The sequence below is a fragment of the Halyomorpha halys genome, unplaced genomic scaffold (genome assembly GCF_000696795.3).
Source record: "Halyomorpha halys isolate HHAL.00 unplaced genomic scaffold, Hhal_1.1 Scaffold948.1, whole genome shotgun sequence".
NCBI classification, from domain to species: domain Eukaryota; kingdom Metazoa; phylum Arthropoda; class Insecta; order Hemiptera; family Pentatomidae; genus Halyomorpha; species Halyomorpha halys.
The window spans coordinates 167476-190938 of NW_027115140.1; the positions used below are offsets into that span (position 1 = coordinate 167476).

A 23463-nucleotide genomic window follows, 5' to 3' on the forward strand; every position below is an offset into this window, starting at 1 on the left:
GAGGAAAGAATAACTTCATTCTATCCAGCATACATCAATCTTACATTTCAGGTGGGCATAGTAAATGAAAGCAGAACATATAAACAAAATACGCTATAAGTTTGCTAATAATTGCCCAATTTTCGATTTTTTTTTAAAGGAAATTTAACTACATTTCAAATGACTACAGAAGTTACCAAAAATGTATACTTTTGAGTTATGCACAAAATAATTGTTGATTTCTTCATAAATTTTTTCCTGCTCTTTCTTGGCAATTTTATACACAAAATGTCTGATTGGCACACATAGGGATCAGGGGCCAAAACCCTCCAAACCAGAAGGTTTAAGAATAAAATTTACAGTTTTTATTTGTTTATCATTTGATAATAGAAACTATGTGAGGCGTCATAAATGAATGCCAAGAAATATATTGTAACCAAGTGAACAAAATCACTGTTTTATTTATTTTGCAAATTAGGTTATTGGTAACTGCATAGTACTGAAGGAAGATGGTCCAAATGATGGACAATGAAAGGCATTCAAATAGCAAGAAAAACTGTTTATCTTTATCAGGGCTTAAAAAAATATAGGTATCGCTTGACTATACGACGACATAAAAATATATTTAAACTGTCGTAGGGCAATAAAAATAACATTAAAAAATGATATAACAATGAACACTGATAATTAAAAAAACATATATAGAAAATGTATAACATGTACATAAAATATAATATTAAAAACAAAGTTATTTTAAATAATTTGTTTTTGTCACTGTCAATTTTCTTTAAATTTATGGTGTTAATTTTTATACAATTTATAATTTTTTATATTTTTATGCCATCATATAGTCCTGCGATAGTTTACACTATTTTTGATCTTTTTTTTTAGTCCTGATGAAGACCTACACTATGAATCAAAGCATATGTTTCAAATAGATTGTTTTTATTGTTAGAATACCTTTTTTACACCACCATCTGAGAACCATATTCCTTAAATACTGCAAATGTTTATAACAGCAATAACAATTTTAAGTTTAAATAAACTTGAGGCTAACAATGTTTTGCCTACCTTGAATTTAAATCAAGGTTTGAATTATCAACAATATAATTTTTTTTAAATTTTGTCTTTTATCGACACCTTGATTGGTCAAATATTATTTCCACATTAAAATTAAAATGTTCATACCTATACTACGTTCTGACTCAAAAAGTTTCAATTTTTCTTTGAGTTCAGTTATTTCATTTTCTTTAATAGCTAATTCTTCTTCTGTCGCTAGCCTGTAAGCATCATACTCTTCTTCTAAATCTGTGAACTAATAATTAAAGAGAAACAGTTTAAAAATAAATATTAAGAAAAAATAAAAATTTATATTTATATATATATTTCTATACACATACTTGTTTTTCTAAGAAATCCTTTTCTTCAATAGGCGGGAGAACTAGTTTCTTGGTTTGATCGCCAGCTATCAGCTCGTCGTATTCCAAAATCTTTGCCTCCAATTCAGCAAATTTTTCATCACTTTGCTCTTTGTCCTAAAAAAAAATGTACGGAATGTAATGGAAGTGCAAACATAATAAAACAATCAACTACCCCATGAATCAAGAGGTTCATGGATTTAATCCATTTTCCTCTTGGGTAATACAATTTTTATAAGCAGCCATGAAAATAAAACTGGTTCACTTCGTGTCTCTGAGATGGAGAATCTAATGTCCAGTAACTTTAGTGCAACATTTTATCTCAATTCATTACAACTGTAGTAAGCCTGTCTGATGAATAATGTATCTCCATTCAGATGATAGTTTACCCAGGAGAGAAAACTTTTTAAGTTGTGGGTATGATTGAAACAAATCATTTTCGAATGATATAATTTTTACCTAAAAATTATATTGGCACCATTATGAAGTCAGAAGTGCACAATCATTCAGCAGTGCACTTTTTGAGGATGGATTGTTTTAAGCACCAATGAAACTTTGGTTGATAAAGTTTTTGGCATCTGTGTGTATAGTTTCATATGTTCTTGAAGAAAATAATCTTCAAAAAGAGGCCTATTGTCCAGAAAAAAAAAAGACAAGGTAGATTTTAAATTTGTCAGGTGTGATATCCCCTTCTTAGTTTTGGCGCACAAAACATTTTGGCATAAGGGAGAGAGCAGGAAGGAGAGGGAGTTCTTAGTTTTATATGTGCTTGTAACAAAGCATTTCTGAAAATTTCACTGTTTGGACGAAGAAAAAATATGTATATTTTGAATTTTTTCTGTTGGAGCAATAGTCGCTTGTAATTTCAGTTAACTAAATTTTTTAGGATATAGTGTGTGTGCAGTTTAAGATGTTCCTTAAACAAACCATTTTCAAATGATATAAATTTTACCTAATTGTTACCCTCTTTTGATGGGTACTATTTTTAAATGGCCCAGACAAGTGAATGCTGAAGGAGGATATTTTATGGATGCAAAACTGAAAGTTGTTTTTAAGTAAGAAGAAATTTTGGCTGGACTCTTGAACTAAGAATATTAATTAATAAATTATTTTGACAACCTAAGAAAAATATCATCACAAAAGACAACTTACCATTTCAAACAGCTTTCTTTCTTCATCAAGCTTATTTTCCCAATAATCTTCAGTTTTCTCGTATTCTATTCTAAGCAGTTCGAGGCTATTCTCAAGCTCGGAGCAGCGGTTGAGGATAGCAATATTTTCTTCTTTTAAAGCGTCTATTTCTGCCCGACTAGACAATGAAGAAGCCTTGCACCTCAAACAATCCATATTCGGACGTGTTATTCCATTCATTAACGATTCAAGGCGGAGCTTTAATGCACAAACCTCTTCCGAACATGCTTTCTTCTCGGATAAGATTTCGACGATCTTAGACCTTACTAATTCTAATTCTCCTTCATTTTGATGGCAATGAACACCTGATGTTTGAACGCCTACTTCTAAATAACTGCTACTCTCCGACTTGACAGTAAATTGTCCAGAAATGGTTTGTATAGAGCTACTAGAAGTATTGCTTGCATCAACGGTTGTCTAGAACAAAAAAAATAATGTGTATTCAATTTAATTATACATACAAATCAATCTTTTAAAAAACAAAACCATTATTTCATATATTATTACATTTGTACATAAAATATTAATGTACAGCAAAATATTCATACAAGAGATAAATTGATAACTAGCAATCCGTAATTTTTAATTGTTACTTAGGCAAAAAAATGCTATGTTCCTTTCTATTGTTTCCTTAAACTGCTAACCTATAACTGAGTAACCTGACTTTAATCAAAGGTACTAACTTTAATCTGATAAGACATAACAAAAACCAAATATGCATAGTTAATGAGATATTCTAAGCTTACTCATTTAAATTTTGGAATATATTTTTGAAATAGTTAAAGTTGAGAGTGGTGTCAGTGCCTGTTAGATATAAGTATCAAAATAGCAGAATGGCTGTGATTTTAACAATTATTTCGTATGTTGAGGAGCAAACATAGCAGCCAGAGAAATAATCTGTTATTTTCATTTTATAAATAAACTTACTTCAACAATCCCGTTTTTTTTTTTAACTTTATATTGAGTAAGCATATAATGTTATTTTAAAAATAACTTATCATTATTAGGGAGAAATATAATTATAAAACTAAAACTAGTAATCAAATAATACTAAAGTAATAAACTTAAAGGTAAAATATAATCATAAGGCACCACTTTGATTACTCAACTATGACAAAGCCAAAAGGAGTGTTTAGGAGTGTCAATTAGCCTGCTCATTAGTAGGTTTATAACAATTTTTTATAGTTATCAATTATTAACTAAGATTGATTATTAATGAGGTATGATCAAATGAATAAAATATATGTACACTGATATTTGGAGTATACATCGTAACTGATAAGAAAAATGAAAAAGAAAGATATGATCAAATGAGAGGCATGCATTGATTATAATTATAAATAATTACAATTTTTGTTTTATAAATTAACCATTTTGGCCAAATAGGTGTTTAAATATAATATATATCTATCATTATTATTTTTATTTCAATTAATCATTTGATATATATACATATATTGTAGCTTTTATAATGTTCTTGCTATATAGAATATTATTAAAAAATGCACAAGGAATTTCTATAAGCTGTTCTTTTATATATAAAAGAATAATTGGAGAGAATAGGATGGAAAAAGGTGAATATAAAAATTACAAAAATTGGGAAAAATAAAACAAAGAATAAATGACAAGAAAGCTTCATTTAACTACTTTTGTCCATCTCTAATTAAAAACAAAAATCTGTATCTTTTAAATTTAAAATTATTTAATTCAGATTAAATGGATGATTTAAGTTCAAAAGAGAGTCAATTATATTTCCTTTATTTATTACTACTTTAAAAAAAAAGAAAGAAAAAGAAAGTTTAGAATCCACTACAACTTTTGAAGATCTACAAATGAATTCCATATTAAAGTGGATGAAATTATTTTCCTTGAGTATCCTAAAAAAGTACAGAGTAAAAAAAAGGAACAAGTTACAAGATAGATATCATGTGATTGAATGGCAAACAAACTTAATAGGTATCCTTTACTATTTCTCTTCATGGAAGAGATCTCTTGACTATCAATCTGGCCAGTCTGAATCTTAGAAATTAACAAAGTAAAATCAAAATTATTCAAATAACTATAAATAGTCAATTTCCTTTAAAATATCGATACATAAGATGGGCTTATTTAAAGAAAGATGATGAACTACTAGATCAAGGGTAAATCCTTAGAGTTGAGCTGAGTCAGCTGAGCCTCAGCAGTTATTATGATGTAATTGTTATTGAGTTTGCATTGACTTCATCAGTTAGTATGCCATTCACTAAATATCTATTATTATCAATTACTATTCACTTTTTACCAGAATTATAATTTTAATAGTTATATAACCTCATTAAAAAATAACATAATTAAAACATTTTTCATTAAAAATAGCAACTTACCAATGAAGACTCAGTTAAATCTGTCTCGTTAATCTTTTCTTCCGCCTTGTAGTTAGGCATCAATAGCCAGTCCTGTCAAAATACAAAATTTATTATAATCATCTTTATAATGGGGATTATTTAGTATGATTTAAAATAAATCAAAACTCATTAACAAACCTTCACATTACATCCTTTATTCTACTATTTTTATTTATTTATTTTTTATTTTATTTAATTTTTTTATTTGAAGAGACAATGGTTTGAACAAACATAACCTCAACATACAATAATTCATTGGGTCTGGGCAGCAATCCAGAAAGGACTAAATTTAGAATTATCTGTTCAATATAGCTTAAATCTGACTAGATTCAAATATATATGTACATAAAACATAAAGGGGAAATTGAAAAACAACAATAAGAAAAATAATACAATTTATTATAAATAAAATACAAAAAGAAAAAACTTCCAATCGAGGCGTGCAAATACAAACAAAAGAGAAAAAAAACAAACAATAAATCATTACCCTTTAAAAAAGAAAACATGCATACCAAACACATTTTGACAGAAACAAGATGCATGCAAATTTTAAATAATATACTACAAATAATCTGAACAAGAAACATAAAAGAAAAAAGTAAAAGCATAACAAAACAAAAATCACACAAAAATAATACAAAAAATAGGCTAAGTAATTTAAGACAAATTATTCACAAGAAGTAATCAATATTATATACAATTTGAATCATTAAAGCTTATGAAAATAAAATAAAATAAGAATAGTTAAAAAAGAAACGACAAAACTAGCAAAGCTACATAAATGCAATATATATATAATATAGATGACATTTAAGCATTTTTTTTTTTTTTTAATGGTATTTAATTATTAGTTCTAAAAACAACGTTAATAAAAACATATACAGTAGAACCTCTAAATATCAAACATCAAAGTTCCTCAAATATGAGTAGATGAAATTTGCAACTCTGCATCATGAAAAAAATTATAGATACAGTTCAATAATAAAGAAATATTCTATAATAAAGAAATATTATGTATGCAATGTAAAAATTATAAGGATTTTTTAAATATTTATGTTGGACGACTTTTAATGGTTAAAAAATATATAATTTTTAATTTAAAAATTGTATGAATTACCTATAGCTTGAAAAGTTAAGAAAGACCCATTTAATGTGTGTGGTGCATATGCTTGTTGCGGTTAATTTGAAGGGATATATAACATAACTTATAGCTCGTCACATGTCAAGCCCGCTGAGGAGAAAGTTATTTTTATCAATAATGATCAATGTTAAATTCATTAAAATGTATTCATACCATCCAAAATACCTCTGAAAATCACAATCTGTGTCCCAAATTTAAACTTATTTGTTATATCAAAATGTTAATTAATCCTTACTTTATAAATATTTTTATTTTTCACCCACATTTTTTCTTTATACTAAAAAATCAGACTCCCTAGGAAAAAAATTGGCTAAATATTTTTAACAAATGGAAGTTTGATAAATAGAGGTTCAACTGTAGTCCTCATTACAAACAGATTCAGTAGAGTAAAGAAATAAAAGAAATTCTAAAATTAGACTGAATCTAGTTTTTCACACTGAATTCTCGACGTCTTATGCAGTTTTCCTTTTCTGTAGTCATCCAACTGAAATAATTAATACTTAATAATCATTAAAATTGAATATCAGTAATCCATAAGCAATAACACCTACCTCTAATTGGTAATGTTCAAGCTTTCCTTCCAGTTCTGCGATATAAGATTTCATCCCTTCAATTCGTTCATAACTGCTTGAAGATAACTCCCAGCCAGTGTCCTAAATATAACAGAAAATAAATTTAAATATAAAATTTATTAAGAAAAACAGTCGTTTACAATTCCTAAACGATCCTTAAATAATAACATAGCTCACCTAAATGTGTGAAATCAATCAAAAGCATGGATCTCAACTCTAATTCACTTGAAAAATTAAAAAAAAAAAACTTGAACAATTTATTTTCTTTACCAAAAGAAAAGAAAGGTACCTAGACAAACAATAATTAATTTTTTTTTATATTCTAATAGGAAAAGTTTACAGAACCTCACTCAATCAGACCGATACTGTCAAGATTGTTGAGGTACTGTAATCTCCTACTCTCCTATTACAATATAAAATTTTGCAAGCAGCAATTGACCAAAATTGCCTCTTCCACCACTTTCATTTCTTCTTGCATTACAAAATAAATTTATTTTTTTCTGGAGTTGCAGAAAGTTGGTAAAGAGGTTTCACTTCAAAAAAATAAGATCATATTAAATAAAAAACTTTAGATATTACAAAACATGGCTATACATGTGTAAATACATTTTTGTCAAGCAGGACTCAATCACTTTCACAACGAACGGAAACTGATATAAGTGAGGACCACTTTTGTATACTCTTTAAGCCTTAACAACACTTAATGCTATAATTATGTTAACCTAACACTCTACTTATACTTTCATGGTAAAGACTTATGGGTGGTTAGAGTTCCAGTTTAGATTAAATGAGTATGTACTATTGATGACAAAAAAGCATGAACTTATTTCTAATAAATGCTTGGAGAAAAATGAACATTTAGAACAATCACTAAATAATTTATATTACATGACTATAATATAACTTACATGGTCTAATGAAGTAGCTGGTATAGTAGATAGATCATCTTCTAAACCGTTTTCACTTGGTTCTGTCTTTTGTGAACTAAGATCTAGAAAAATATTAGCAATGTAAATTATTTCAAGACATATATGTCATGATAATATATTTTGAATCAGAAAATATTCTTCATAAATTATAAATAAAGAAAAACACATTCTTGTATCTTTTAAATGTTGAATCTTTCGTATGAAACCTAGAAGTCCAAATTATACTCTTAAATGCATCAAATTAAATATAATGACTATGCATTCGATACTTTGCTGAAAAATCAAATTGAAACCAAGACAAACCAAAGAAATAGTTAAGCATTTAAAACCAGAATAGTACTTTTGTATAAATAAACAAGAGTATCCAGAATCTCCAAAAAAATTTAATAAAACTTTTAGCAAAATGCCAATTATCAGATTTTAACAAAAATATAATGGCCCTGTTGGGGAATTAAATGAAAAAGTGACTAAAGCATACAGGATTGAACATATGTAGTGGAACAGTGTCTTAAGGTTATGTTATAACTTTATAATGTAGACAATGTTCTTTATTTCAATAATGAATAATAAAGAGGTGTAGATAGTTGACCGTAGATTAATCCTTGAAGAAGTTTGTCGGGGGGTGCAGTCAGCAAAGAACAACATATATAAACAAAACCATATTTATTTTAAATTGAAACTCAGGTCGAAACATCGGCATAAAATAAATAAATATGGTTTTGTTTATTTATGTTGTTCTTTGCTGACCGCACCCCCCAACAAACTTCTTCAAGAATGAATAATAAAGTTTATTACTAAACATTACAGTATATTTCTAAATTTTTAATACTAATTTAGTTCTAATACAACAAAAGAAACAAAATTAAATAAACTTTTTTTTTTAATGCATATGTAATTCCATATATGGTAAACATTTAATTTGACTCACTTCCAGGAGAATGTAATGTTAAGTCGGTTTCTGTACAACATCTTCGCACCTTTCCAAGCCTGTTTTCGGAAAACCTCACAGGTGATTTACCACGCCTTTTTGTACCTCCTCCATACTCAAAAGAACTCCAACTCCCTTCTCTAAAAAGGAAAAACAATTGTACAATTCATTGAATACAGCTGAGTAATAGATATGATAATAAAATAATATAATAGTAAAAGATTATTGGTTGACCATTTAGAATTAATGGAAGATGGTCTTAGGGTGGCAATTAAAAATGTGTAATCAAATAGCAAAGAAACTATTTATTAGAAACCTATGTTTCAACCCAAGTAAGATAAAAAAAAATTATTAACTATAGGACTACAAAATGGTCTAGGCTTAGAGGACCTGAAGGTTTGATACCAATACCAGCAGTTGCTTATTACATACATCAGCTCAGTGATGCCCACCCAAATTCAAATATACCAGATCAGTTTTGATGCAATGCTCCCACCTTACCTTCGGTAAACCGCTCACACGTTTACCGGTGATTTATTAACATTTTAGAGTTCCGATTGTTACTAATCTTTACAACCGCTGTTAACATAAAATTTCATTTCTTCCATAATCAAAATTTTAATTTATCTAACATTATATTCATTTTTGACCTACCCCCTTAATCACAGTTATTATTTCTATATTTTCAATACATTAATTTCAAATCATATAAAATAAAATTTCTTCTGAAATGGAAAATCTAAAATTGGTCTGATTTTCCCCATACATAGTGTTTCGGGTAAACCCAAATAGTCTGGAATGGGGGGGGGCTCCAATAATGTAAGCACTGCTAGCGCTCCATGTGGCCAACAGTAAAAACTTACTGCTATCCCTCCTAACCACTAGCACCCTCTGTGGGGAAATTATACTAGAAGCATGAGTGAACCATTTTTTTTCTCTGGGCCAGCAGTAAATTTTTTCTTCCTTCTTATTCAGAGAAAAATGAATGGTTAGAGATATTTCTGAAGCCACCTCCTCCTCCTCCCCTCCCCCCCCCTGGCAATTGAGGAAATGGGAAATAAAGGATGCAGAGAAGAAAAAAGATGCATGAGTAAGTCAACTTTCTTCTATATATGATTCACACCATCACCATCCTCATCAACATGCAAAGGTAAAGCTATTTTTTGTTCCAGCAATCTCTACACCCCTATAAATTACTCAATAGATTTTTCTTTCTGTCAATTAGGGTTTATTTTTTATTTCAATTCATCCATAAATACAGTCCAATAACAATACCCAATCAGCAAGCCTAAAGTGAAGTAATGCCTGGCCTCAAGTTGAAGGCGCACTGCATGCACATAGGATCCGGTAAGGTGTGGTCAAAACAGAACTATTGCTTTAGGAGCAAAGGAAAGTTTGAAAGAGTATTTAAAAAATTAGAAATTTTGTCAAGGAAAGCTAAAATACATATGCATAATAAGGAAACCTTTAGTGTGATTTTCCTCAAGAGCATTTACAAACATGGCCCTACACATCTCATTATTTTAATTTAATTCCGGACTATCTAAGGGAAGATCCACTTTATGATTCCTGTTTTCATTTATCAAGTAAAAAAAAACTAATGAATTGGCACCAACCAGCTGATACAAACCTTGGTGATCCTTGAAAAGCAAACAAAAGTGAAGGAAATAACTATTTAAATACATATTAATTAATACAAACCTCCTTTTGGAGTTCCTAGAGATTAGAAGTTCTATTTGTGATGTTAACTCATCATTCTTGTCTCTTAGCTCTGTATTCTCTGTCTGGAGAAGGTTTAATTTATCTTGAAGTTTCTCAGCCTTTTCATTTCCACACTCCAACTCCAGTACCTGAAATAAAAAAGCAAAATATCAATAAAAATACTGATGTGTTAAGATGGAACACTTTTTCAGCTTAATATTAAGGTGTTAAAAAACAAAAAATATTAATTGAGAAAATGAAAACTTTTACAATAAAGGAATGTTTGTTAATTAAAAGGTTTTATGTTTTAAAAGGAAGGTTTTATGTTTTTACAGCAGTATATCATAATATCAAATTTTTATTTATAAAACAAATAAAAAATATTGATGGAAACATATAGTCTAATAAACGTATGGTTTAAGTAAACAATATTAATAAGATAAAATAGTCCTAGAGATTTAATAAAAATCTTTCTACTCTTCATTTTTAACTTATAACTTACCCTTTGATGTAAAGCTTCCATACACTCCAACTGTTCTTGATATTCCCGCCTGATTGCATCATTGGCATTCAACTTTTTAGTCAGAGCTTGATTTTCCTTTTCAAGATTCTCGTATTCCTATAATGTTCGATCAGAAAATTGCATTAGATCTTATGATATTCATAACAAAGCACACACAAAAAAAAAATTCCAAATGCTACTTTTATTTCATATTTATTAAATATTAGTAAGAGGCTTGAGATTGGTATTAGTAACCATTAAATATAACGAGTGATATTTTTATCACCATTTGCTCAAAAAGTGCAACCTTACACTCAAGTGGTAAATAAAAAAGTTGGGCTTTGATTTTGTTTTAATTCTTTATTTAAACAATAGGATAAAACTTAAATAATAAATGGAACTAAGACACCAGCTTGAGATAGTTTGACATTATGTAAAACTAAAGACCTTTCGTAGTTGTTAATCTGAAATAATGTTATTTAAGAATGATATATAAAACTTTAAAGGTTTAATTATTAATAAAACAAATAATAAATAAAGCCCTAGCGAATCCGTAGATTTCATGATAATACCAACGATCACTCCCTTCAAACCTAACTTGACCGACCTCCATTAAAACTGAAGACAGCAAGGTCTGAATCTATTATTCTATTAATATTGCTCTAACATTTACCTGATAGTTCAGAACTCATTAAAATTTTAACTATTTCAAAGCCCCAGAACTTTACATACCCACTAGAACCATTGTCATGTTATCACTCCATTGTACTTACAGAGTGCAGTACACACTCTATGGCATTGTGTAACCATTTGTGGTTAATTCACTTTTTTAAGGGTGAATTAGCCACATATTTTTTGTAAATACTCATTTTCCAAAAATTTAAGGCACATTTTCCCCTTAATGTAAGCATACATATTTAGCATCTGTAAAGAACAGCTTTGTAAATTCTAGCTTTTAAAGTTTCATTAAGACATGAACAGAGTAATTTTGTGATTGCTAAATACAAAGCATTACCTGCCTTTAATATCTTCCTGTTTGTTATTAAATTTCATTTTTCACAAACCCTAGATACTTAAATTTCTCTGCATAATCAAACATACTCCTTCCTACACCTACATCACAGAAGTAATCACCATTTCTGTTATTTGCCATGCATTTTGTTTTTATCTGTATTTGAGATTCAAAATTTTTAGAACAAAAATGATCAGCTCAAACTATACTAAATGTTTCCAATCTGCACATCCTAACTTCATTGTCTAACTGCAAAATTAAATAATAGAATTTTTAATTTACAATTAAAAGTATAAAATACTTTTATGTTCAAACCTTTTGTAAAGAAGTAAGATCCTGCCAAACTTTACTAAGCTGTTCAACATGGCTGGCAAGAGATTCTTCCAATCTCTGATTGTTCGCAATAAGCTGCTCTCTCTCATAAGCCATTTGTTTCTGCAACAATTTAATTTCCTCGGCATGCTTCTGTTCAAGAGTCCTGAAATTCAATTATTAATCTAAATTAAATAAAAACAATGGAAGAGCTAGAAAAAAACATGTCTTAAGCAAGAAGACAATAGTCATTTGTAATGAAAAAAACTCTCTGAAAATATATACAAACAAAAGAATAAACAAGATGGACATAATCAAACTATCTGTATGAAAAATAAATAAATAAAATAACATAATGATAAAATAATATATACAATATTTACACAATCGACCTGAGGATCCCTGAGCCCACTCTATCCCCCACGTGTGAGGGGTAGAGTAGAGGTCAAAAGATCCCAGCGCATTCCTCTCGCCGCATCACTGGTAATGAGCCAGTGGAGGCTGAGCAAATGTGCTAAAGCCGCAAACACTCAACTTGAGTGGAGAATCAGACCATTGCCAGAACTCCAATTGTCCATTTTTATTTTAATAAGTCTCTTGGCCACTGCCGTTTCAACCTTCTAGGTGGGCTGTTTGTTGATTTTGGATTGAAAGGATTGGATACGTTTGATGTTTAACGGTTTAGCTGTTCCCCAAAGTTCAAGTCCGTAGGTCCAGATAGGTCGGAGTATAGTCTTATAAATTAGTAGTTTGGTTTCTAGTGAAAGATGAGAGGTCCGGCTGAGCAGTCGGTATAGTTGGTTCCAGGTGAGTCTTTTGTCCAAAATGAGGTATCGCACTGTGTCGGATCTGGGTAGAGGAATATTATTAAGAGTAACAGAAGCTGCGGCGGATAGTGAAAGTCACATGGGTGCATTTCGATTCATTGACTTTTATCCGCCATATCTTGTAAAAAGACACTGGGGATATTCATGAAGTTGTGTTAGTTATAAAAAAATTTAACATGCTAAATCTAATAAGTAAAGGATTGTGAGCAGTCCAATTTAAAGTTCTTGTTAAGTTTTAAATGCAGAGGAGCTCCTCATGGATTTTTCGGGCAACTTAGTAACTTTTCCTTCTAAAACCATCCAGGATTTCATTGTTTTTATCCATTACTTAAAAACCAAACACGAACTATTAACAACTAACCTATCAAAATGACTAAAGACAAAATGATGTGGAGCTCAGCTGGTCTGCTGCGTGACGTCATTCTCCATTTAGCAGATCTATTAGAAGACTCTCAGCCATGTTAAAAGTTATATTGTCTTAACATGCTAAAAGAAGGATATGTTTCTCTATTTAATACACTTCAACATGTTAAACTAAAGATCATGAATACCTCTACTGTATAAAAATTAAAACAACCCAAACTGTTAATAAGACCCTTAAGTAAGATTGCCAGTTATCTAAATGCTTACAAACTAAAAACAAGTCAAAATTATTTTGAATTAAGAATTTTATTTTATTGATTTTATAAAAGATTTTAAAAATAAAAAGTAATTAAATATATTTTCATTTAAGTTACTAAAAAAACACAACATACTCAACAGTCAAAGCAGCAGTTTTTTCTATTCTAGCATGCCTTTCATCAATTTCTTGAGCAAGCAATGTCGACCTCCTATCGGCATCAGCTAGGTCAGATTTCAATTTGTCTCTCTCTTCTGTTACTGCTTCCAGTTCACACCTATAAAGTTATGATTTACTGTATGTAATATTAAAATGAAAATTACAAATAAAAACTGATACACTAGAGATTAAATTTTGTAATACATGGATTATTAATATAAATATTTATATTATTCGAAATGAAAAATAAAACAGAAAATATTTAATAAGGTAAGTTGGGGCAAGAGGATAACAGATTTCCTATAAATTTATATTTTAGACTAGCAGACCCGGCAATGCTTCACTACTGCTATATTTGAGGATTTAATTACATTAATTATATACTATTGAAAGAAACTTTGACATCAGTTAATATATAGATGAAGTGATAACTTCACTGTCTAATCGTTAATATTAGTCCGATTTAGTTGATGTTCTCTTATCCTTTTAGACAATTTGATTATCTACGATATAATATAATAACCCTCATTGTGCTTAAATGTTAGTATTGTATTGAAACAATTCAGAATGACAGACCTAACAGTGTGGTAAAAATTATTATAGGAATGAAACAAAAGTGATATTCCTTTTTAGCACCTAGAGAAACTCTTAAATATAAATTTTTGAAAAAATAAAATTTTTGGCTTAAAGTTTTCATCTTTGATTTTGTTTGAAAAATCAGAAAAATAGAATTAACTTCAACAAGACTCAACCAATATACACCAAATTTTTCAGTCGTTTATGACTCTACAGATTGCACCAAAGGGCAAAAACCAGATCTAATTAATCAAATTAGAACAGGAGTTAAAAAATAAAACTTTTTCATTATTTTAAACTAATATTTTGCCCTTATAAGGGCATTAAATCTAAATTTTTGTAATTAGAGGTTAAAAGAGGAGACATCCAGCTTCCCAACGGTTCTATTAATGTAGGAACTGGAAAAATGCAGGAGTTATGAACGATTATATTTTTAAATTTTTAGTTACTAAAAATCATTTAATAGAATCAGTAATAATTTTTCTTATTCTTCAAAAAGAAAAAAATCGATTGGCATATTATAACCATTAAAAAAATATATACTTTTTGAGCTACCCAACATGCTTAATTTTGTTAATAATTTTTTTTTTTCTGAAAAAAATCGGAATAGCCTATCTTCTTTCCAGGTAAATGCTGAACGTTGAGCAAAAAGACCCATCACAATGAGATGAACAGTATGGCGGTGTATGATGTACCAACAAACAAATATTCATTTTTATATATTAGATTATACGATGAACAAAGTAATTATTTTAAAAATCACTATGTAGAGAGCAACTGGATTCCATATTTAATGAAAAAGTTTCAACACACCACCTTTAAAATTAAAATTTTATGAGTCATAATTTTGAAATTTTTGTACCCTCTTTCCAATACCCTGACTGTTTACAGTTTTAAAGAGGTGAGATTAATATTCTTCCAGGTTTTCCATGGATAAAGGAGTGGCACTGCAAACTGGAGAGTATAGTATCATTGACGAGAACTAAATATTTCTTTATTTTATGGATAGCACAATAGGACATACAAGTTGTACATCCACCATCTGTAGAAACAACTGAATTAACTCCAAAAATACTTACTTTAATGTTTGTAATTCATGAAGGAGGCGCCTATTTCCAGCATGTGGAAAATCACAAAGATCCATTATATTTGGAGATTTACTGTACCTATAAATCATTAAGATTAGAATTAGAAGATACTTTATGCTAACAATACAACACAATCTTGATAATCCGACTAACTAGTGATGTTTAAAGAAAGAAAATTTTGACCTGACAGAGGAGTTGTTTCCATGTTATTATAACATGTTCATTGAATACTGCCAAACAACCAATACAATGGCCATTATGTTGTCTTAGTAAAAAGGCATTAATAAAACAAAGTTAACCTAGCATTATTCCAAGCTTAATTCCTTATCTGCAATGTTTAAATGGAGCCCTCATGAGTATGAAATATTTTATAGCCGATAACTTTTTACTGTGTTTGTCAGATTATCAAGATTAGATTGTGGAACACATATACCATTAAGATATAACAAAAAGCAGCATTAGAAGAGTTGTAAAGAATAGGAGGATATATATAAATATATCACAACTAAAATAATTTAACGAGCTTACTGAACAAAATGCGGGGTTTGTGCTGGTTCTTCAATTTTCGATTTAAAAAACTCCAAAAAATCTTCAAAACTAATACGTCCTTCTTCATCAGTTTTTAAAGAAGAGAAAACTTGGGAAACAACCTAAATTGAATAAATGATTATTAACTAAATAAGATGTATATAAAATAAAACAAATAATTTTTACCATTAATTAAATTAACATTTATTTCCTTTTTTAGTTTGTAAAATAAGAAAATATGCTTTCAAATGACCAAAAAATAACAAATACAGTTACGAATATGCATTTATAAAATGTGTAAAACACATTTATTCAAGAAAGAAATCACAGTAACTCTGGATATCTTGATGTTTAAATAAATATGAAATAAGTGATAAATATAATTTTTAAATAAATAAATAATATACAATTATTTTCCCAATAGTTCACATACAACTTTGAAAAACATTTTTCATTAATTGTGTAACCATCTTTTATTATTTATTTCTTTTAAAAAGTAAAAGAATGAGAAACCCTTTTTCTGGTAACTTTTTCAATGTTCTTAATTGCTAATTTAAACTTTAAAGTGAGTCTTATCCCAAGTTCAGTTCTTATGACTATTTTTAGCTATTTAAGATAATTAATTAAAAAAGTTATTGCAATCAGCCTTTGGGAAATAAAACTACCCACAATACAGTAGTAACCACATTGTATAAAGGTCAATAAGATATTAGTAACTTACGTTAATATCATAAAAATATAATAAATAGTGCTTTGATTAATTTATTATTTTTACTGCCACGACCTAAAAGTAATAAAACAGTAAAACAAAGAAAGGCAGTAATATGTATTTCACATCAAATTCATATTAAAATAAATACATACTAATGATGTGGTAACTTAATATTACTTAAAATAGTTAATAAAATTGCATAACCTTTATAGTGAGCAGCAACTTCTGGAAATGCTTTTGAGACAATAAAATTGTTAATGAAACACTCATACAGGAGGCAATGAGCAAAAAGTGGACTTATTAACATCAAGTCAAAACTAATGAAAATTTGGTAAAACCATTATTCCCTACTGGAATAAGTTTAGCTACAATAGGTAATGTAAAAGGGGATAATGTATGATGTCTTTTTAGAGCATCGCAGAGCCCTTCGACTAGGTTTATTTAGATCGACAAATATCTATCTAAAAAGTCTTATTGTTGCAAACAATAAAAGTCTTAGGTAATACTTAGGAAAGCAATTGAGTACTCTTGTAATACTATTTACCAACAACCTTCAAACTCATTAAGAGTATGAATGTATTGAGTACTCTTGTAATATTATTTACATACACCAATCAAACTCTTAAGTGTTCTCAACACTAATAATTGATTTTAACAATAACATAATTAAGGTACAAGTGGTCTCACTGATGAGTACAAAAAATGAGTAAAACCTGTTATCTTTTAAGGAACAGTTTCACTTAAGTGTTGTTTTATAACTTTCACATAATAAGAATTTTAAAAAAAGCCTCTAAACCAATGTTTTAATTTTCTCATTACACCAATATGAAATTATTAATTTTTATGCAGAATTCTTTATCTCTTTTTTTTTTTTTTATTCAATTTTGTCATTGAAATGAAAAAAATAAGTAAGGGTCTCCATAGCACAAAAAAACCAAAACAAACAGTTAAATGTCTAATTTCGTACAAATACAACACATATTTTATGAATTTCCTATATCAAGAGAATAAAAATGCAAAAGAGTAAGAAACAAGAAACATTGTTGATAAAAATAAATTTTTAAAATCATAAGTGATTAACTGAATGATTTACTAATAACTATGGCCAATTAGAATCACATCTTTCTCATACCTAATATTTGATAGATTGTAACATTATTCAAAGGTCACTTGTAAGTGGCTCGTAATAAAAAAAAAGGACAGGTAACCTGAACATCCAACGTATCCAAAAAAATAAACGTCTATTTTTTAGTATGTTGAGGTAAAAAAATCTTCCATTTAGAATATTATTACTATTCTATTCTTATACTACGATACAATTGACAAAATGAGGTATATTAGTACATGAATATGGGGGTAAGTCCTGATAATTATCACTCATTCTTCATAACTTATATTTTATAGATAGTAATGTGATTCGAAGGTCACTTGTAAGTGGCTTATAATAAAATTTTTTTTAATTACATGGAGAAACAATAAGATTACCTGATCAGCCAATGTATCCATTCCAACAGCTGAACAAACCATGGCTAATTCGTTCTTATGCATATATCCACCTGTGCCAACACCAAGCCTTTCCCAAGCACTACGCAGCTCAGCCTCGCAAAGTACTGTCACAATTTAATTATAACAATTATAATTTAATTGTAATAATTATTATAATTGTTCAAGATTATACTAATACAACTTACCTTCGGAATCCTTATCAATAATAATTAAACCTGATGGCTCCACTTCGATATGTTTAGATAAATCACTGCTAATTGATTCTTCCTCATTGGTTTCATCTGACTTAGTAGTTAGTAAAGAACTGGTAGAAAGCTGTAATTAAATTAAATCATTTAATCATACCTTAATGAATAAATTTTACAAGTTACTAATAATTATTAATAAAACATTGTTATCCCATCTCAGTTGACTTATAATTTGAACATACATTTAACAAAAATTGTTCCAAATATAACTTTCAATGAAAGCGATATTGTTAAAAATTAACTAATTTATAAAATAAAAACATATAATGTAAAAATGAAGACAAACTTACATCATCAGATCTTAATGCCCCATTAATCAATTATATTAATTGAATTTTTTCAATTGAATAAGTCAAGTCCGAACTATCTAATAAAATACTGGCAAAAACAGGTACTGTCTGTTTATCATGAGTAATAGCTGCCTGCTCAATGTATAAGCCCAGTAATGGATAATTATATGGGTGTGTAATTAATAACATTACCACTTTTTAGTTCATCACAACATTAATGGAGTATTTCAGGTGCCATGCTTCTAGTTAAATATATAAGCTTAACACTGGATAATCATGTGGCTATATCATAATACTACCACTCCATAGTTATCTACCAATAAACTAACAACTAAAGATGTATCACATTGATCAATATCAGTAGTAAGTATATTATTCGTCTGTTGGGGTATGATGATTTCTTTACTGAATATAGTAAGAGAAATTCAGAAGGCAGGATCAACCTAAAGCTACACTATTGTCGTCAATCAATAATAATACTAGTATAAATAAGTAAATGGTTAAGTTCGATTCAGTTTCAAGAATTCATCAGTACCTAATAACTTAATTTTCAATGAAAAACCATAACACTTCATTGAATTTAAATATAAAGAATATCAGTGGGTTTAAAAAAATCTCAAAGAAACAATTTATTGACAAGTAAAGCTGAATTTTAAAAAAGGAACATGTACGAACTGTAATCTTGTCAGGGTTGTGAGGGATATTCTAAATTATTGACCCAACAGAACATCCTTATGACCTACAAATAGTAATTTTACTTGAAGAGTAATATGTAGTAGACAAGGTTAATTAGCCAACAATTGTGATTAAATAAATATGTGGTAATAAACTGTTTCTTACCAATAAGCTGTAGTTATTTTTTCCAAAGCAATTTAACTAAATGTCATTTCTGATGATAACATCTTTTAAAAATTACAAAGGAGTTATACGGAAGAAATAATATTCACCGCTCTTCATATTTACACAACCACAATCATAAGATTTACAGTAAACATGAAAACTTTCAGTAAATGAAGAGGATATGTCACAAAAATTGCACATTAAAACACAATATAAGTATTTATCTAAAAGGGAAAAACTTAACTTAAAATAAAACTGCTCCATAACACAATCAAAATAAAAATAATTACAGTTCAAGACCTAAAAATGTTTGTCACGCCCTAAATAGATTCATATTGTACTAGAGGTCTTATGTAATTGATGTATATTTATCTTAGTAAATAGGAAAAGTAAATTTGATAAAATATAAATCATTCAAATTGAATGTGAACCCAATTTTTAAGAATGGATAAAATATTAATACTTAATTAACACTTAATAAACAAATGAACAACAATTACATGAAATATTACCATTTTATTCATTGAATTATTTTGAAGCAGGTTGATGTCTCCATTGAATAAACTTTCGGATGAACCTGTATCTTCACCAGAATTTTCTGGACGAGAACGCCTTCCATACTTCTTTTGACCGTAAACAAACTTAGGGGACACCTCTCTCACTAAAAGAAACAAATTTTTAAGTAAAAATTATATTGTTTTTAATACCATTATTGCAGCATGACATTGTCAAAACTTTCTACCTGGAGAGGGTTCTCTTTTATCTTGATCACCTCCAATACCATCTAACAACTTAAGAAGGGCATCGCGGAATTTAGCAAAAGAAACAGAAGGCACTGATGAACTGGGCCCATTGGGTAAAAGACATGCCATTAACTCATCTTTTCCATCTTCTAAATGTAATAGTTCACACAACTTGGACAAACCTTCATTGTCCAACAGTCCTTTTCCATCATAATCACAACTCTTAAAAACTTCTAATAACTGTCTCTCATAAGGATCTCTGGGCAAAGATTCCATAGCATTTCAAATATTCATAACTAGGAATGGAAACATAATTTACCCTATAAGTTTAATATCTGACTTACAGATATTTATATTAAATAATCCTAACTTAAAAATATAAAACGTAAAGAAAGTTTATTTTAGTCTAATTCTCTGAATATTAGGCAACTAAGTATTCATTCAAGGCGAAAGTTATTACTAACTGGACGGAAGACGAACACACATTTATAATTGTAAATTGATAAATGAAATGTATTGCTCAATGAATTCAATAGTTTTATATTTTATTTAAAACATTTATAAATATTTTAGAAAAAATCACTTTAAAAACGACCTCAAAACACTGAAACACCTAAATGTCAACCAATTTTTATCACCGCCATTGTTACAACTTTAATAGAAGCATATTAGGTAGACTTTGCTGTCGCAACAGTAACATTTAAACCATGTCCAACAGGTCCTGAGCTCTACCGGCCAGTACCCTAAGCTCAGAAAGATCTTGAATTTACGCGAAAGATTTTACGGTAACATTCTAAAATAGTCGTCAAAACATAAAATCATGAAGTTCTCAACACAAATTATTTATGAGAATAGTATTGAATATAATAAATCTAACCAAAAGAAGTTAAATATCACATTGCAAACCAGGGATTGAATGTCGACTGCTATCCACTCAATCACTAGTTTTTAAATTAAAACCATGACATATTAATAACCAAGTAAGAATTCCGCTTAATGAAATTCGAATGTTTAATCCGCAACATGAAACTCAAGAGCTGAAACGATATTCCATTATTTATTTGAAGTAAACAATTATTTCTTTCTAAAATGGATTTCATTCTTTCAATGGTCTTATATGTAAGATGAATAATGATGACGAACAAATTACTTTATCTATTTCCTCAAATTTGAGGAAAGGAGAGAACTTTTAATGCGGAAATTACTGGGAATTTTACTTGTAGTGAGGGTGGTTAACAGAGATCTTAAAATATCTCGATACTCCGAGTTCAATTATACATTAATAACACGCATACGTAATAATGCATAGTAGAAAACTTATTGGAAATGATAGAATAAACCTAGGTCTGGCATATTAGCATGTTCAGTCGCTGACATCAAGACCGATCGAAGAGATGTTGAGCGAGAGGGAGTCAGCCTTTCGACATTACCACAACTCCGGAGGGGCATATCTCAAGATATTTAAGGTATAGGATACAGCAATCAGAGACCACTAATCTCCAGGCCTTAGGTTATTACAAAATGGAAGGAGCTAGTCTATATACAGTGGATACTGCGTGTTCATTCATATCTTCAGTGTTGCCTACGGTGAGAAGGTATGTAAGAATGATAGAGTTGATCATCTACCCGGGTAGAAAGGGAGGGTATTAAAGTAAAACCTAAAATTGAATAAAGTTCTATTAGATCTCTGGCACTCAAAAGGGAGTCTAACGCCTTTTTTTTGACAGACGAATCTTATTGCAAAAATTGACATCAAAAGGCGTTTCAATCACCCATGCGTGTTTAGAGTGTTGAGCTGGTTTCTATGGCTGATGTAAGATCTTGCAGATGCCGCAGATATTTGAAAACCCTAGAAGTTATGAGAAAAGTTCCACGTACTCTTGAATGGCTTATGACACAATTTTTAACATAACTCTGGAACATATCCAGGGATATAAGTTTGGTGTAAAAATTGGTAATACTTTTGAGGACTTTTCAACTTGTCCATAAATTCCTTCAAGCAATGGCAAATAAACTTTGCTATTTCTAAAAATCGAATAACCAAAAGTACAATGTTTAAACACTAGGGTCTTTGTAAGTAAGCGTAGACATCATCGGATCAGAAACCTGGAATCTAATCGATCAAGTCTAGGCACAACTCCGATGAAAAAGCGGTATAATTAACGTGATATCTTGTCGAAGAGCATGCGCTTGTGATTTCTAAACTTCGACAAAAACACAATATGTATGAGGACGAGAAACGAAAATATTTTATCCGGAAATATTTAATCTGAGTATACTAAAAACTCAATAAGAAATTCGCTCCAGAATTCCAGAATAGGTAAGAAGTTTTACAGTTTTCATTACAAAATAGAAAAGTCATTAACAAGTTATGATTAGGATCAGGAGATATAGAAAAAATCAACAATTTGTTTCTTTGGAAAAAGGGAAAGTAGACAAAAAAATCTTTGTTTTGATGAAGATCGTTTAAGCACGTGGGCACAAAGAAAAGCCACTATATAGGGAGCTCTAAATAACCCTAGCCCTAACAGCATGCTTGTTCAACACAAGTTTTGACTATTACCATTGACGAATGCATGTAGGCTACGGGTTTTGAAACAAGAAAACCGTATACTGCTCATCCTACCACGATTTGATGAAAGTCATATTAGTTTTGGAAAAGCCTATTCTTACCAACTTCCGATGCTAAAAGAATAAAACATCTTATCAAAAGTAAAGAAGTGAATATCTTAAAAAGATAATAATAAACCAACAGAAACTAAAATTTAACTACGATAAAAAGCATTAGTAATGAAAACAACAATATCCAATAATAATAACGAACAATAATATTGTTGATGCGTTAGACATATTGATTTGAGTGTAATACGAGTAACAGTTTGACAGTACGTTAAATAAGAGAAATAATGCTCAATCCTCTCCTTTTAAGTACCAAATTGCAGAACCACTAAAATACCAGAACCGAGTTAGTTTTAGATATTGTTTACCAAAATGCCAGGCTTAAATTTAATGTTTTTTATTGAAGTGCAACTTCTTCTGACGGGATTGAGTAAATTGACCAGGATCAAACGAAAAGTGAAACGCTCTCTCTTCTCAAAAAATAAAACAGTATAAAATGTTTGTTTCATAAAATAAATATTTCATTTAATTAAGAGCAATTTCCTTCAATAAAATAATACTTTCTTATCATGAAATAATTAACCATAAAATGCTAATTACTAAAAATAATAAACCAAGAAATGCTAGAACCTAAGAAGT

The 23463-nt window shown here is 29.2% G+C and overlaps 1 protein-coding gene across 2 annotated transcripts in view; it reads right to left on the reverse strand.

Moving 5' to 3' along the window:
• Positions 1-20889, reverse strand: part of LOC106687343 (blastoderm-specific gene 25D) — a 25374-nt gene extending 4485 nt beyond the window's left edge. For both annotated transcript variants that reach the window (XM_014431167.3, XM_014431166.3), the window contains exons 1-17: positions 20205-20889; positions 19975-20123; positions 18270-18399; positions 18064-18188; positions 15867-15988; positions 15330-15416; positions 13652-13792; positions 12073-12235; positions 10746-10862; positions 10244-10392; positions 8543-8682; positions 7594-7676; positions 6665-6766; positions 4952-5023; positions 2550-3005; positions 1380-1514; positions 1168-1294 (exon numbers count right to left, since the gene is read on the reverse strand). In XM_014431167.3, the coding sequence (XP_014286653.1) occupies positions 1168-1294; positions 1380-1514; positions 2550-3005; positions 4952-5023; positions 6665-6766; positions 7594-7676; positions 8543-8682; positions 10244-10392; positions 10746-10862; positions 12073-12235; positions 13652-13792; positions 15330-15416; positions 15867-15988; positions 18064-18188; positions 18270-18399; positions 19975-20123; positions 20205-20481 (2575 nt within the window). In that variant the 5' untranslated portion in view covers positions 20482-20889. The remainder of the gene's footprint in view (positions 1-1167; positions 1295-1379; positions 1515-2549; positions 3006-4951; positions 5024-6664; positions 6767-7593; positions 7677-8542; positions 8683-10243; positions 10393-10745; positions 10863-12072; positions 12236-13651; positions 13793-15329; positions 15417-15866; positions 15989-18063; positions 18189-18269; positions 18400-19974; positions 20124-20204) is intronic.
• Positions 20890-23463: the final 2574 nt, after the last annotated feature.